Below are 14,602 nucleotides of genomic sequence, written 5' to 3'. Positions count from 1 at the left end.
ACGGCTCAGTAACATTTAATAAGTGATATGGGGACGCTCATTTTTTTAAAGTAACAGAGTCCCCCTACTTTAATTTTGCCAAGTCGAGCACTGGTATTAGGATGTTAAACCCCACGGAGACCATTGAAATCAAAACAAACGCGGAGCCCTGGACATAATAATATGTCCCGTTTGTCCTCCCCTAGCGCCGGCATTGTGCTAAAGTTTCAATAAATTCGTTTTAGGTAGGAACTCACCATTTTCTGCAATTTCAATATTTCTTCGGAAATTTAGTTCCTCAAATTCAATCATCTCATCAAAATATAATTCATTTTGTATTATTATAAATGATTTCCATACGTGAGACTAAACATTTTTAATGTGTTATTATTTATCATTTAGTTTAAAAAAAAAATCAAAGTTCATTAAAACAAAACTCACTAAAAGAATAGAGCTAGGCAATATATGTCGCCCGTTGATTTTGTAATCAAATAAAATATGTTCATTGTTTAAATGTATTGTAAATTGTCTCTCGCCTGAAACTCTTGAAGACTGAAATAGAAGTATTGAAAATAATTATGAAAATTAAAATGAAGAACCTTTGTTAAAAATATTAAAGTGATACAAACTGACTACACTTTGCTCAAGTTGAAAAATTAATGTATTGATACATATTTGTATTACATACCTATATGAAATCGCGATAAATACTATTTTCCAATATTGCGATTGGATTAAAAAGGTATCTAATTATATATTTATTGTGATACTGGTAACAAAAAAAAAAAAAAACAATAAAATTGAACAAATAAGTATTTGCCTGAAAATACCTATTCACCTATGAATATATTTTTAAAAAAAAACAAGAAGTTCATAATATATATTATGAGTAGCATGCTACTAATATATTTCCTCTGCAAGGTAAATTGAGGAATCATAGATATGTTTTTGGGTACAGTGCAGTGGAAATATAAATTAAATTTTGCTAAATTTTATTAGGAATTGAATTACATTTTTTTTTTTTTTTTTAATATTGTGCATTTGCGTTTCTGTGGCAATACTTACACAAAGCGTTACGAGAATCGGCATCGCCAGAATGAGTTACAAAAAAAAACTTGTACCTAGCCCAAAAACATAATATCTATGTTAAAAATACGCAAACGACTTGCTATGAAGATATGAGATAAAAATAAAATATTATTTGTACGTCATAGAAAAAGAGGTAGAATATTTTTCTGTCATATTTCTAATTTTTTTTATTGTAATTTTGAATAATTTGTCCACTTAAGTAATCAGCACTCTATTTACCTGCATAATGTTTATTTTTTTTAACATAAATTAAACATTATTCGCAACATTCATTCTCAATTCTCATATTTAATGAACTTACATTTTTTTTAAAACTTTAAATCAATATATTTAGAACAATTCTTATGATTTTGTAATTTGAAAATATTTTTGAATGATTTATTTAAGGTTATAATCAAGTTTGTAATTTATTTGTTACTTATACAATGTAACACTAACAATTAAGTTTGAAATATTATACTTACTGTCTGTGACAAACTCTTTATTGCCCAATCTTCTTTGTGGTCCCAAGGAAATATAGAATGTAAAGCTTGAGTTTGTCGGCTCACTGGATAATTTATTGATGGGTAGAATGCTTCAATGTTAGGAGTCATACCGTTATTATACATCCTGATAAATATAGAATATATGTTTCATAGTATTTTTTTTTTCACAGACAGCTATTACATAAACTAATGTACTATTCACTTACTTTCCAAAAGCACTTAATAAGAATTTTACTGAATCTTTTGTACTTCTATGTGTGAGTGGTATATTTGTCACCTTTTCTGGTAATGATCGTTTAAGTATGGCTTGTAGAAGCCCGTGTGGGGCAATTTCAATTACAATTGCATCTTCGGGTATATGTCGAGAAGCTTCTTCAAATAAAACTTGTCCCAAAAGATTGTTAGTATGATATTCAGGTGAACTGTATTTTGCTACTTCATTTCCCCATTCGGATTCAGGTACAGAGCTACTCACCCATTTTGATGATCGAGGCTTTGGTTCTGGAATAACCTATGAACAAAAATAATCAATGACAACGGGTTATTCAAATAATACTGTTTGACTGGTCTGTACTATAAATTATTCAAATCAAAATTACTTCTTTCAAATACTTGAGTAAAGTCGGCGCAGCTGGTTTTATATACTGGCTGTGGTACGCAATATTCGAAACATTAACAAGTTTAGCAAATACTCCTTCTGATTTCAATTGTTCAACAAAACTCGATACGCTAGCCGTTGGCCCAGACAAAGTGCTGCTGTCAGACGCATTGTGACAAGCAACTTCGATATCGTGTGGAAGCCTATCTTTAATGTCGTTGTACCCTAACCCTATTGCAGCCATTGATCCATCGACGAGTTCAGTCTCTATTGAAGCTCGGCCTCTTGCATGTGCAGCAAGTATCATTTGCTCCGCAGTGAAACAACCATCAGCATAGGCGCACCCCAATTCGCCGACTGAATGGCCAATAATGCCATCCGGGACAATGTCGATACTCTTCAATACGTCCAATAAACCTATCTATTTAAAACATTAATTAAAGAACCGTTTTAAAACATATGGGCTGTATTTAAATAAACCTGTATCGCAGCTATACCAACGAATGAGTTTAGTATATTATCAAAAAGTTTGGGGTCATCGTTTGTTAAAATGTCAATAAGATCAACACCCTTCGGCTTTAATATAGCTTCACATTTGCGTATTGATTCGGCAAACGTAGGAATATTTAACAATTGTTTTCCCATACCATTCCACTGTGATCCCATTCCAGAAAATACGAACCAAATGGGCCGTTTTACTATCGCTGGAAGATACTGTAAATAATAGTTAATAAAAACTATAATACTATAACAATAATTCATAAGTTACCTACCGATATTTCTTCTTGTGATCCATCATTTTTGTCTGGAACTATAGTGAAACTCCGGTAGTAATGAGCGTTCATAGATTTATAAAAAACGCTTTGTAAAAGAGCTACAAACTCTTCGTCCATTTGGCTATTTTTTATACGCTCTAAAAACTGGATAACACCTTCTTCATTCCGCCCAGATACGAAAATAATTCGTGGTAAACCGTCTTCAAACATTTCTCCTTTTTCGTAGATTTTTGTTCTACTTTTCTTATTTTGTTTTAAAATTACATGACTAAAAGAATTACACAAACCAAATGAACTAATACCAACTATGTCTCCTTTCAATGGAGTTTTTTCAGTGACTACCTAAAAGAAGATTTAGATATTAAAATATACACAAATACAAATTGTATTTTTAACACACTTCTACTTTTCCCGATAAAAGAGCTGGGCAATCTTCGTTTGGCTCTGAATAGTTTATATTTGGAGGTATATATCCAGAGTCTAAAACAATAAGTGCTTTAGCTAACGACACTAAACTTGAAGTAGCTTCACAATGGCCAACATTACTCTTTATGGAACCTACTTTTAATGATTCTATTCTATTTGGAGTACAGAATACCTCACCCAGAATTTTCAGTTCCATTGCGTCTATTTTCTGTTGAAACAATATAATATGTAAATTATACATTTTTATATGCAATATACAATATACATCATAAACACAATATTTAATTTAAATTTTATAAAACATTTTATTATATTATTATAAATTTAAACAAACCTTAATACCTAACCCTTCACCTTCGATATACGCAACTTTGGCAGGATCTATATTAGCTTCTTTATAAGCATTCAATAAGATTTCTTTATAAAGTTGGTCAGAATAATGATAAAATAAATCGTCTGATTCTCCAAATATACCAGTTGCACCCAATAAAGTTGCGTAAGAACGTTTTGCATCAGATAACTTCTGCAACAGCATTACTACACAAGCTTCAGATCTGTTCATTCCATTTGCTAAAATAATACATTATTATTTATTTATATTTTGTTTCATTTCAAACACAAAAAAATTGACAGTCAATCATAATTTATAATAATATGTTAAATATCACCTATTACAAATAGCATACTTATTACAAAGCTGAAATTTATTAGTATACTTATGAAATATAGTAAGTATAGTAACATTCTTGTAAATTTGTAGAAACATACTTGAATATTATATATAGGTACTGAAAAGTAGGATACACCCTTCTAATCAAAAAGTTAGTTTTCTGTCAACCATGTATAGGTGCAAATTCAAGGGAGATTGGGGAGGGGGGCTTAGCCCTTAAAATCTAGAACATATAATTTTAAATAAATGCTATATTGTAAGGGTCTGCTTGCCTTTAATATATTCAGCCCCTCCCCCTCCAAGTCAAAAATTGAAATTGCACCTATGAGTTGTTGAATATTTATGAATTTAAAACAATATTTCAAGATATTTTTAGCTTATGAAAATAAAATATAGATACCTATTTTACTATATTTTTAGAAAAAAAACAAATAAATATATAAAAGTCATAGATATCTGAATATTATGTATTTTGATTTCAGATTTGTTTTTATTGATTGTACATTTGTACTAAAATGAAATTAAACAAATAAAAAAAAACTGCCTAGTTGGGTGGATTTCACAATGGTTAGTAACGTTATGACAGTCAAACATACAAAATTTACATAGAGAAATGGAAGGTACATGAAAATTAATAAATGAATAACAATTCAACACATTTTTTCTTGTAATAATTAGTGACTTGAAAGCCACGTTTGGTTAGAACCCTTCAGTCTACCAGCAAGTTTGGAAAACGGAGGAATGCGGCTGGTAATCAATTATGAGTAGGAAGAATTCATCAAAGGATACAAATTTTTCATGCATTCTTGCTGTAAGCTAAAACAAACCTTTATTCATACTTAATGAGCATTTTTTTTAAATACTTATATATTTTTAAAGTTTTGATTATGACGAATATTTTAAATCTCAAGATTATAATTTCATTCAATTTAATTTTTAGCACTTGTTGTGTTTAATTAAAAATAATATCATTAATTAGATGTATGGCTAATTTAATATTTGTTTATTTGGTAATAATAATCGTTTGTTCAAAATATATTAACGTAAGCATACCATCATCACTAAATGATCTTGTTTCATTTGTATTTGTCAATCTTCCTAATCCTTCAAGTTGAAGAGATATATTAGGATTCAAGCATAAACTACATGATCCGATAATTGCTGCATTTATCACTCCGTCTTCAATCATTTTTTTCGCTCGCATAAGACCTTGTGCTCCACCAATCCATGTTGCATCAGTTGTATAACTAGGTCCTATTTGAAACAGTAACATAAATTATGAGCATTAATCTATTAATATTTTAGTAAATTTTGTTTTCACCGTTTAAGTTAAGTGTGTAAGACAACCGATTTGCTTGCATTGCTCTGTTATGGCCTAAAAGACCAAACCCTTTTTGATGTGTATCAAAAACCTCAAAAAACTCTGATTCACTAATACAAGAATTCATGAAGACGGCCGTATTGGTTCCAGATAAATCAGCTGGGTTTATTCCTGAAATATATAAAAATGTGCATTACATAATATTACAAAAAGCACATTCTATGACTCAACTAAAATAAACTGTTATACGAAGACTTTACCTGCATCAACTATTGCTTCCACAGATCTTTCCAAACCAAGTCTAGTCAAAGCATCCAAACTATCAGCCATTTTTCTATGTATACCAAAAAATACGTTGTCGAATTTTTCGGGAGTTTTTATTTTACCAACTCCATATGGTGTTCCTAGAAGACCTAAAAACGCATCAACCATATATGATTAATATTAATGTTAGGTAAGTCTGGAAAATTATTCAATGTATAATTTATTATAGGTCTAATTTTAAGTTATATTACACAATAAAGAGAAAAATATAACTTTAAATTATTGTTTACAAATAAGTAGGTACTTAATTATTAATTACTTAATAACTGTTACATAAGGTATAAAGTCCGTAGGTACCGACAACAACAAAAAAACAGTAAGTACAGAACAATTAATTAGTTTTATTTAAAAACGACACTTTATTATTGCATTTTTAAGGCAATTGTAAAAAATCTTATAAAATATGCGAATATGTATATTTATATGATATTTTATAATTAAATAATACTTTTATTTGTTTCACATACCATTTACAATTGAGATAATAATATAATATGTACTTATACATAAATATATATATATATATTTAATTTATAGAGAATTCGGAAAAGTCGCTGAAAATTGATTACATTTAACCAAACATTTTGATTTGACAAAATAATCAATTTCCGTCATTTTTTAGAAAATAAAATAATGACAATCATTGACGTCTCAAATTATGTTATAAAGACGTAGGTAAATAAATGTTTTTGATAAACTTTTATAATTTATTATTAACATAATATCATACCAAATGACAAACGTAGCACGCTACACTATATTTTCCATTTTAATAATTAACCATTAATTGTACATAATTATGTATGTACCAGGTACCTATTACCTAATGGAAATTAGGTAATTTTTACATTTTATTCGTTTCTATGGAGATAAACAAAGAGTTACTCAAAATCGGGTAGAAAATAAAAATATCTGTACCCAGCCCAAAAATTTAATATTTATGTTCAACAAATTTCTTATTACCATAATACCTGTTAAATTGCATACAACATAGGTACATTGTTAGTAGTTACCTATTTAACCATATAGTAATGCCTAAATTTAAAAACAATTACTTAGATAATTTATTGTTATGTGATTACAAATTACTTTAAATTAGATAATATGATAATAGAATATTAATCGTTATGATTATTAAGTACAAATTTTAATAATATTATGTTTAAGAATATAACTAAATTTGTTGTAAAATATCCCATACACATTTACATTTTCCTTGTGGTGCCTTATTAAATTAATTTTATAAATTAAATACGCTGTGACTCAAATAAGTATTTCTATAATAATTATTACTATTTTTCAAAACCTATTTAAATATATTTAATATTTTTTTTTAAGATACAAAATATTGTCTAACCGGGTATCCATCGCCTGCTATCTGAAGTCACACCATTCTTTTTGTCAAACAGCATTTTTTTCAATTCATCCAAATTGTTGCATTCCGGAAAAAGGCCTCCAATACCAGATATTACGACTTCAACTTTTGGTTCCGTCATTTTCAAATCAAAATCCGGTTTTTCTTTTCACAGAGTGTTTAAATTCCTAACAACTGGAATTTAAATTTACAGTTTTTATAGATCAGATTAAAATTATAAACACATGGAGCAAAGTATTTATTAACAATTGTTTATTATTTTATATAGAATTGTGCAAAATGAATTACGATTTAGGGTTTACCTCGACACAAAGCAATGTCATAATACATTTTGTTATTAACCCATTCAATTTTTAGTTAATTAATTATTATTCAAAATTGTACAATAATTGGACATTGTATCCCGTGAAGAATCACAAAGGTTAAAATTTGCAATTCACATAAAACATTTCTGGGGTTTAACAACCGGAATAAATGTACATCACTTACCTTCCAATGTGTTTTCAATCATACTTTAACATAACCAAATTACCGACAGTAAAAACTAAAATAATAAGACTCCATTTTATATTCGGGGCTAAGTAACTTAAGAATGCATATGAATTATTAGTTTTACAATGACATTTGTTTTATTTTGCTGTGATATTTTTTTTGCCATACCTATAGAAGATATTTTTTACTTCGAAACCTTCATGTATAACCCTCATCTATAACTATTAACTAGGAAATATTACCTAGGTAGCCGGTTCTATTAAATGAGTGATGATTTACGATTTCCTCAGCAGGATCTCTCGTCATTGCTAGGAAAAACTACAACCGTCGAAACATTTCAAAGAAATGTACCTATGTACATAATACATATCTGTATTATATATATTGTAATAGACGCAAAAAAATTTAAAAAAAACACAAAAAAAATCACATGAAGTTAGTTACATACCTACTTTGTTACAGTAGTAAGTGCATATGTACCTAATAGCTTATACTAACATAGGTACTAAGTTCATAACGAGTTTCACTTCCACCATCATGGAATACTATATTATGTGTTTAATATGTCTTTAAGAAACGAATACAAATCGGCATGGTGTATTTAAGACAAACTTAAATTTAAAATGTTGATGTTAGAACTCTGCAGACTAATTTTAATTTATTCGGAATACTAAAAAGTATCTAATAATAATATTTCAATAACAAAGACAATGATTGATTTAATTACCACTGAAATATTAAACTAAAATATATTGAATAATATAACATAGGTAATACATAATATCGAAAGGATTATTTAGTGCTCATGCCTCATATTTTGGTATATCATTGTGATAGATATATGAATAATGACGTACTACATATATTTATTTAGATATACCTATGTAACTCTAATAATATATTATTATGTTAATATGTTAACTGTTTATTACCTACTGTTTAGTGTTAACTGTAATAATAATATTATAATTTCCTTGACTTTTAAAGATAGTTTTATATTTATAACTAATTCTCGTAAATTGTATTATTTATAAAAGCATTAGGTATGGTATAATACATGATTAAATAATAAGCTAGACAAGCCAAATGACAACCTTGAACCCATACAAGGCTATACATCCCGACGTCGGATAGACACGAATAATAATAATGTATCTTAAAGGTATCTTAAACATATAACAATTTATTGTTATTAATAATAATAACAATTATGTGTATCAATAAATGAAACGTTTAAACCACTTGAGATTTAAAATATTGTAAGCTTATATGGGAGGGGGGGGGGGGCAAAAATCAATCACAATTTACTGACCCATTTTAAAATCTTCTCACAACATTTTATCAAAATCATTCTAATTTAACACATAAATTACAGCAGGAGCCAGGCGGTGCAAACCTTTTCTAACTATAGTGGGTTAGCTACATTAAACATTTTAAATACTTGCAGGGGTTCGACAACTATTATTTGTTTAGGTATATTATTTACATTATAAATTATTACATGCAGCATAATAATATTTTTTTATTATTTCTCTATACGAAAATTGTGTTTTCCTTCGCTGATAAATAAAACATTTTGACAGACCCCCCATGATGAAACGACTCCAACAAAATAACAAAAACAAGTTGTCCCGGATCAATTAGGAGTGGAGTGAGTCCAATTCGACCCACTATTATGAAAAAAAAATTGTACCATACTGTAACAACTTTAACTTTTGAAACCTAATTTTTGTTATTAGATTCTGAGCGGAGCGAAAGAATGTAAGTATTGATTTTACAATGATGTGTGTTTTTTTTTCTGTCTGTAAGCACCTTTTTGGATAGTAAGCGAATCTACTTGGTACTTTTGGGAGGTCATAATTGAAAATTCCAAGTAGTTTTAGAAAGTGTTGAGAAAAACTACCGACAAATTACGAAAAACTGCTAAAAGTGGGATTTTAATTACTAGGTAACGATTTGTTTATCACCATATCAACGAATAAAAAATACTATAAGGACTACTCTAACCGCTCAGAATCGTTTTTCGTATACAATAGTTTATCATTGTATTCAAATATAACACATCCATTACAACTACTGTACAGCAGAGCGGTACCCACTTAGCCACCTTTTTTATATTTATTTTGTACTTAAAATCGTAAATCTTAAATAAAATCTAGAGGATAAATAATTAGACAGATTGTTTCGCTTAGGTAGGTACATAATAAATTAAGGAGTACCTAAATAATTGCTTAATAAGTTGATAGGTAACCCGGTAACTCATACAATTTTGGGTGTAATTTTGGGACAGTGAATATTTAAATGGGCCGCGTAGAAGTGAAAAATCTCGATGGGCCGATACATACTAAGCCCAAATCCGGCCCTGATGGTGATACTTGGCACGATCGCGAAGTGGGGCGCGCCGCTCGAGGCTCGACTCGTCACATACGTTTATATGTCGTTTGTCGTTAAAATGTTGAGAACCAATGGGCAATGACATAATCACGAACTACTACATGTAGTAGTTCGTGGACATAATCAATTTTCAAATTTTCAAACGTTTACAACTTCACTCTGACAGCATGCCACTGTGATATCAGTGATTGTCGGTTAAGCTAAAAAGTAAAAACTGATAGTACTGAAAAGTAAAGATAAATTATAATATTATTATGATTTGAGTTTTCCGAATTTCCTATTTCCTAATATTAATATTGATTTGCAATTTGCCGATACCGACGGGTATTGCAAGGTATTCACATTAGTTCAAATTCGAATATTCTCGCGATCCAGCTTTGAACGGGACTGGTCATGTTTTTGATAGATTATATGTAATACATTACATGTCTATCATACACACTCAAAACTTAACTGAACGAATTTTATTCAACTGATTGCGCTATATTGAAAAGTGTGTGTTCCCATGGGTTAACATATTATTTTCCAGTTTTATGAGTCCTTATGATAATTTGATCTATTCGATTTATCAATGTTCAAAATCTGATTGTTTCAGGCTATGGCTGCTGAAAGAGAACGCCGTTCGAATGCTGGTAACAAACTAGCACGTTTATTGGACGAAGAAGAAGCTGCAGATGATGAATTTTATAAGACTACCTACGGTGGGTTTAATGAAGACGAGGAAGACAATGATTTTCATTTTGTCGATGAAGAAGCCCCAGATGAAGTTGATTCAGATTTCAGTATTGATGAAAATGATGAAGTGATATCAGACGTCGAAGATGAAGAACAAACTCAAAAAAAAACAAATAGGTAGGTACATTACGATTACACAACACACATAGACAGTTTGATACCTATTTTAGTATTTGTATATTTTTATGCCTCTGTATATCGAGCTCATACCAGTTATTATTAAGAGGACGTTGCATCCGCATGTGTCTCTCCGTCTTACAAATGTACAACTTTGAAAAACTGTTTTGTGCGAGAAAGAACCGAGAACGCTACAGTCCTAACTTAGAAACGATATTATCATCACATGAAAGGATAACTTTGGCTGTGCAACATCGTTTTTATTTTTTCATTATCAGAACTTAAAAAAAGTTATTCAAGTTTGAAAAACACAAATAATAATTGGTTTTGAAATAATAATAACTTTTTTCGTATAAGTTATATCAAAAAAAAATAAACCGTTATTGCACAGCCAAAGTTCTCCTTTAGGAAAATTTTGTTTTTTAGTTATGATTGTAGCCTTCTCGGTTGTGTCCCGCACTAAAACGTTTTTGGTATGCCATATGTGTGTAAGACGGAGACATCATATGCGGGTGCGACGTCCTCTTAAATAAATAAATAAATAAATACAATAAAATGTTTTTATATCACAGTACCTTTTTCTGGTGATTGTTTTTTCAAATCATAATATAGATAAGTAAGATTATTTATTCTGATAAATTGGCACTATAGGTATTTAGTAAATAATAAATGTTATTAGAAAATAAAAGATTGATAAACCTAAGAAAATGTATCAGTTTAAGTTACCTAACCTAATATACGTGATAATATTTTTTGAGGATTTCATATATTTTAAGTACTTACCTATTTTGTTGAATACATAAATTTTATACCTAGAGTAATAGTATTCTACCAATGATATGTCGTATGTGACTGAGTAAAAAATAATTGAGAGGACACCATGCCCGTGTTTTGTGTCTCCGTCTTACAAATGTACAACATAATATTATGTTCAGCAGAAATGTTATGTTGTTAGTTTTAATATTAGAACAAATTAACTATACAGCTTAATGAAGAACATTATTAAGCGCATCTCATAGTTTTTATTGTTAAGTACCAAACTAAATACCTAATATATTTTGCTAGACTGAATAATATTTTAAAAGGAAAGACTGTCTATTAACCCCTACCTATCAGGCTATATCAATATATTTTTATTTTAATTGTACTTTAATATTGTCAATTTGATATCTATGATCAAAAAATGTATTCTATCATTTTATCTTAAAAGCATATTAGGTTGCATATTTCAAGGTTTTTGATACATAATAATAACTCAAAATTGGTTCTACTGAACAAACTAACTAACTTACATACAGTTATCACTTGTGCAATTTTATAAATAAGAACATCATTATGCTTGTATACAACAGTAGTTATAATGATTCGGATTTTCTTTCAAGTGGTACGTGAGAATTTTCAATATTTGTATAGTGATATGTTGTGATATGTGATATAAAAAGATTGAGAACTGCTGGTTCTATGTTTACCTGATTATTATTTTTTTTTTTTAACTAATTTATAATTATTTTTTTTTATCTTAGATACCAAGAACCTAAAGTACCAAAACCTGTTGAGCAAAATGAAGCTCCAAAAAGAAAACGTTCCAGAACAGAAAAAGTGGTGGTGGCGGCTGAGACGTCATATGAGCGAAAGTCAATACGTCAATCAACAGCAGTTAAGTCTCAGGAAACAATAGAACGTATCAAAGAACGTGTTAGTAAAATTAAACGAAATAAACCAATGCCTCCAGAAGAAATGCCTTCACAGCAAGAATTGTTGGAAGAAGCAAAACTCACAGAAGAAGAGAATTTAAAATCACTAGAGAAATTTGAAAAACTAGAATTGGCTAGAAAACAGACAAGAGCTAAACCACGTGTCACATACTTGACATCTGTTAAATTTCTTAGTAAAGCATATCCATTGTTTACCGAAGACGACAATATAAACATTGAATGTGAAGAACATGACATGAAACGTGAACACCGTGAATATTTCGAGCGCACTTCCATCACAGTGAATGAACCCCATGAGTTTGAACGAATGTTCCCCAGAAAAGTAGCCAAACCGATTAAACCACATAGACAGTGTGTATTTACTGAAGATTATGCCAGATACAGGGATCCTTTGACCGGTCACCCTTATAAGAATCAAAAAATATTTTCAATATTAAGATCTGTATACTCTATGCATTTAGATGAAGCCTTTGTTAAAAAATAAGTTTATAAAACACAAATTTTAACTCTTAGAACTACTCTTACAAATTATAGTATTAACTTGGTAATAACTAAGTTGTATTATAATTCATTATTTTTATACTTAAATGATAACTTATTGATCATTAACAAACATTTAAAAATGTTTTTTTTCATTGAAATATATTATGATTTGGCCTATTGAAATTCATAATGAATTTAAGGATAGGTATATAGCATGTTTATGATAAATAAAAAGTTAAGACATTTTATACCTAGATATGGTTAATATTAAATTTTTTCTCATATTTAATAATGATTTCCTTTTAATATCATGAAGTTGGATACTTGATAGTTGATACTATAGTTAGAACCACAAAATTTAGCGATGGCTGATCAAATCTTATGATAGAAATAATGGTAATAACTTGTAAAACATTCCATGAGCTATACTAATATAATTGTAGGTTATACACGATATTACATACATAGGATATGTTTTTTTCAAATTGTTGCCATGTTTAACATTAGAATCTATTGCAATAACCACTAACTTTTTGTGGTCCTAACTATAGTTAGGTATTAATGCTTACCACAGAAATTTGGATGGGTATCATAAGATTGGTATACAATAGTATAATTTTATTGTGCAATAATTATTTTTCATAAGTGTCAAAAGAATAGCCAATATACATTTTGTACTAATGTTTTTTAATGAATTGTTTACACAAATGTTAAGTTAACTCTTAAGAGGATGTTAGCATATTATTTGTTTTCTCTCTGGTCCAGACGTAACATAAAAGAAATATATTTATGCAGAATCATTTTATTTTTTTATTAGTTTTATTAGAGTAAAATTTTACTTTAGATTAGGTTTAATATCATATTACTTACTAAAAATCTAAAACTATACTTTGGCTTTAAGTAGGTATTATTTATGTAAAGTGAATAATTGAATGAATATTTACATGGTTCACCTAAAATAAATTCTCAACAACACCCTGTAATATGAATACAGAAAATAATTAGCTTACCAAACACCCCTAGACTTACTTCAATCATTATTTAGATATAAATTAAATAAATGCTTTTGGTTTGTTATTTAAATTAAGTTATAACAATATTATAATTATTAAAATAGACATTTTTTGTGGAAACCAATCAACATAATATTAATAATATTATATAATCATATAAGCTGTCGGTATAACATTGTAAATAAAATTAAAAAAAAGTACATTTTTTTGTAATTTCAATAAAAAAGGTACTACCATATGATATGTAAAATACAGTTGTATAATTATTCAAGTTTGATATACTTGAGAAAAGTTGTAACAAATTATTTTGTGGTTAAACGCTTAAAATATTTTCAATTTAATACCTAAGGCTTGAAAATGTAATACTATATAAATGTTTCTTAATGCAATTCATAAATATCAAAAATACTTCAAAATTTTTTGTTTTTATAATAGTTTTATCTATCAATATGGATGAGATTGGATATTTTAATTTTTTACATAAAATATTGATTTTATCTCAAACAATTATAGTTATTTTATAACTGAAACATTTTAGTATTTTACTATTTCTTATAATATTATTTTCTTTACACAATGAAATTTTCAAAATACTTTGAACTATTTATAC

General features: G+C 28.6%; 2 protein-coding genes across 3 annotated transcripts in view; one reads left to right on the top strand and one right to left on the bottom strand.

Annotated features, from left to right (window-relative positions):
• The window catches only part of LOC100162692 (fatty acid synthase), a 21,249-nt gene extending 13,157 nt beyond the window's left edge, over positions 1-8,092 (bottom strand). Inside the window, exons 1-15 of one of the 2 annotated variants that reach the window (XM_029486502.1) lie at positions 7,984-8,092; positions 7,778-7,886; positions 7,026-7,217; positions 5,605-5,757; positions 5,345-5,515; positions 5,077-5,277; positions 3,688-3,923; positions 3,328-3,561; positions 2,925-3,269; positions 2,632-2,865; positions 2,153-2,572; positions 1,760-2,064; positions 1,533-1,677; positions 421-531; positions 237-345 (exon numbers count right to left, since the gene is read on the bottom strand). In XM_029486502.1, the coding sequence (XP_029342362.1) occupies positions 237-345; positions 421-531; positions 1,533-1,677; positions 1,760-2,064; positions 2,153-2,572; positions 2,632-2,865; positions 2,925-3,269; positions 3,328-3,561; positions 3,688-3,923; positions 5,077-5,277; positions 5,345-5,515; positions 5,605-5,757; positions 7,026-7,164 (2,803 nt within the window). In that variant the 5' untranslated portion in view covers positions 7,165-7,217; positions 7,778-7,886; positions 7,984-8,092. Of the gene's footprint in view, positions 1-236; positions 346-420; positions 532-1,532; positions 1,678-1,759; positions 2,065-2,152; positions 2,573-2,631; positions 2,866-2,924; positions 3,270-3,327; positions 3,562-3,687; positions 3,924-5,076; positions 5,278-5,344; positions 5,516-5,604; positions 5,758-7,025; positions 7,218-7,777; positions 7,892-7,983 lie in introns of those variants that run through there. The other variant, XM_016801597.2, reaches the window with a different exon arrangement.
• Positions 8,093-10,138: 2,046 nt separating this feature from the next.
• On the top strand, positions 10,139-13,157 carry Vps72 (vacuolar protein sorting-associated protein 72 homolog). Its single transcript, NM_001162334.2, is given in 3 exon segments — positions 10,139-10,422; positions 10,525-10,781; positions 12,305-13,157. Coding segments are annotated over 2 exon segments (930 nt in total). The 5' UTR covers positions 10,139-10,422; positions 10,525-10,527; the 3' UTR covers positions 12,981-13,157.
• The last annotated feature ends 1,445 nt before the right edge of the window (positions 13,158-14,602 follow it).

Source organism: Acyrthosiphon pisum, chromosome A1, assembly GCF_005508785.2.
Source record: "Acyrthosiphon pisum isolate AL4f chromosome A1, pea_aphid_22Mar2018_4r6ur, whole genome shotgun sequence".
Taxonomy (NCBI): domain Eukaryota; kingdom Metazoa; phylum Arthropoda; class Insecta; order Hemiptera; family Aphididae; genus Acyrthosiphon; species Acyrthosiphon pisum.
This window is presented reverse-complemented; position numbering and strand designations above follow the sequence as displayed.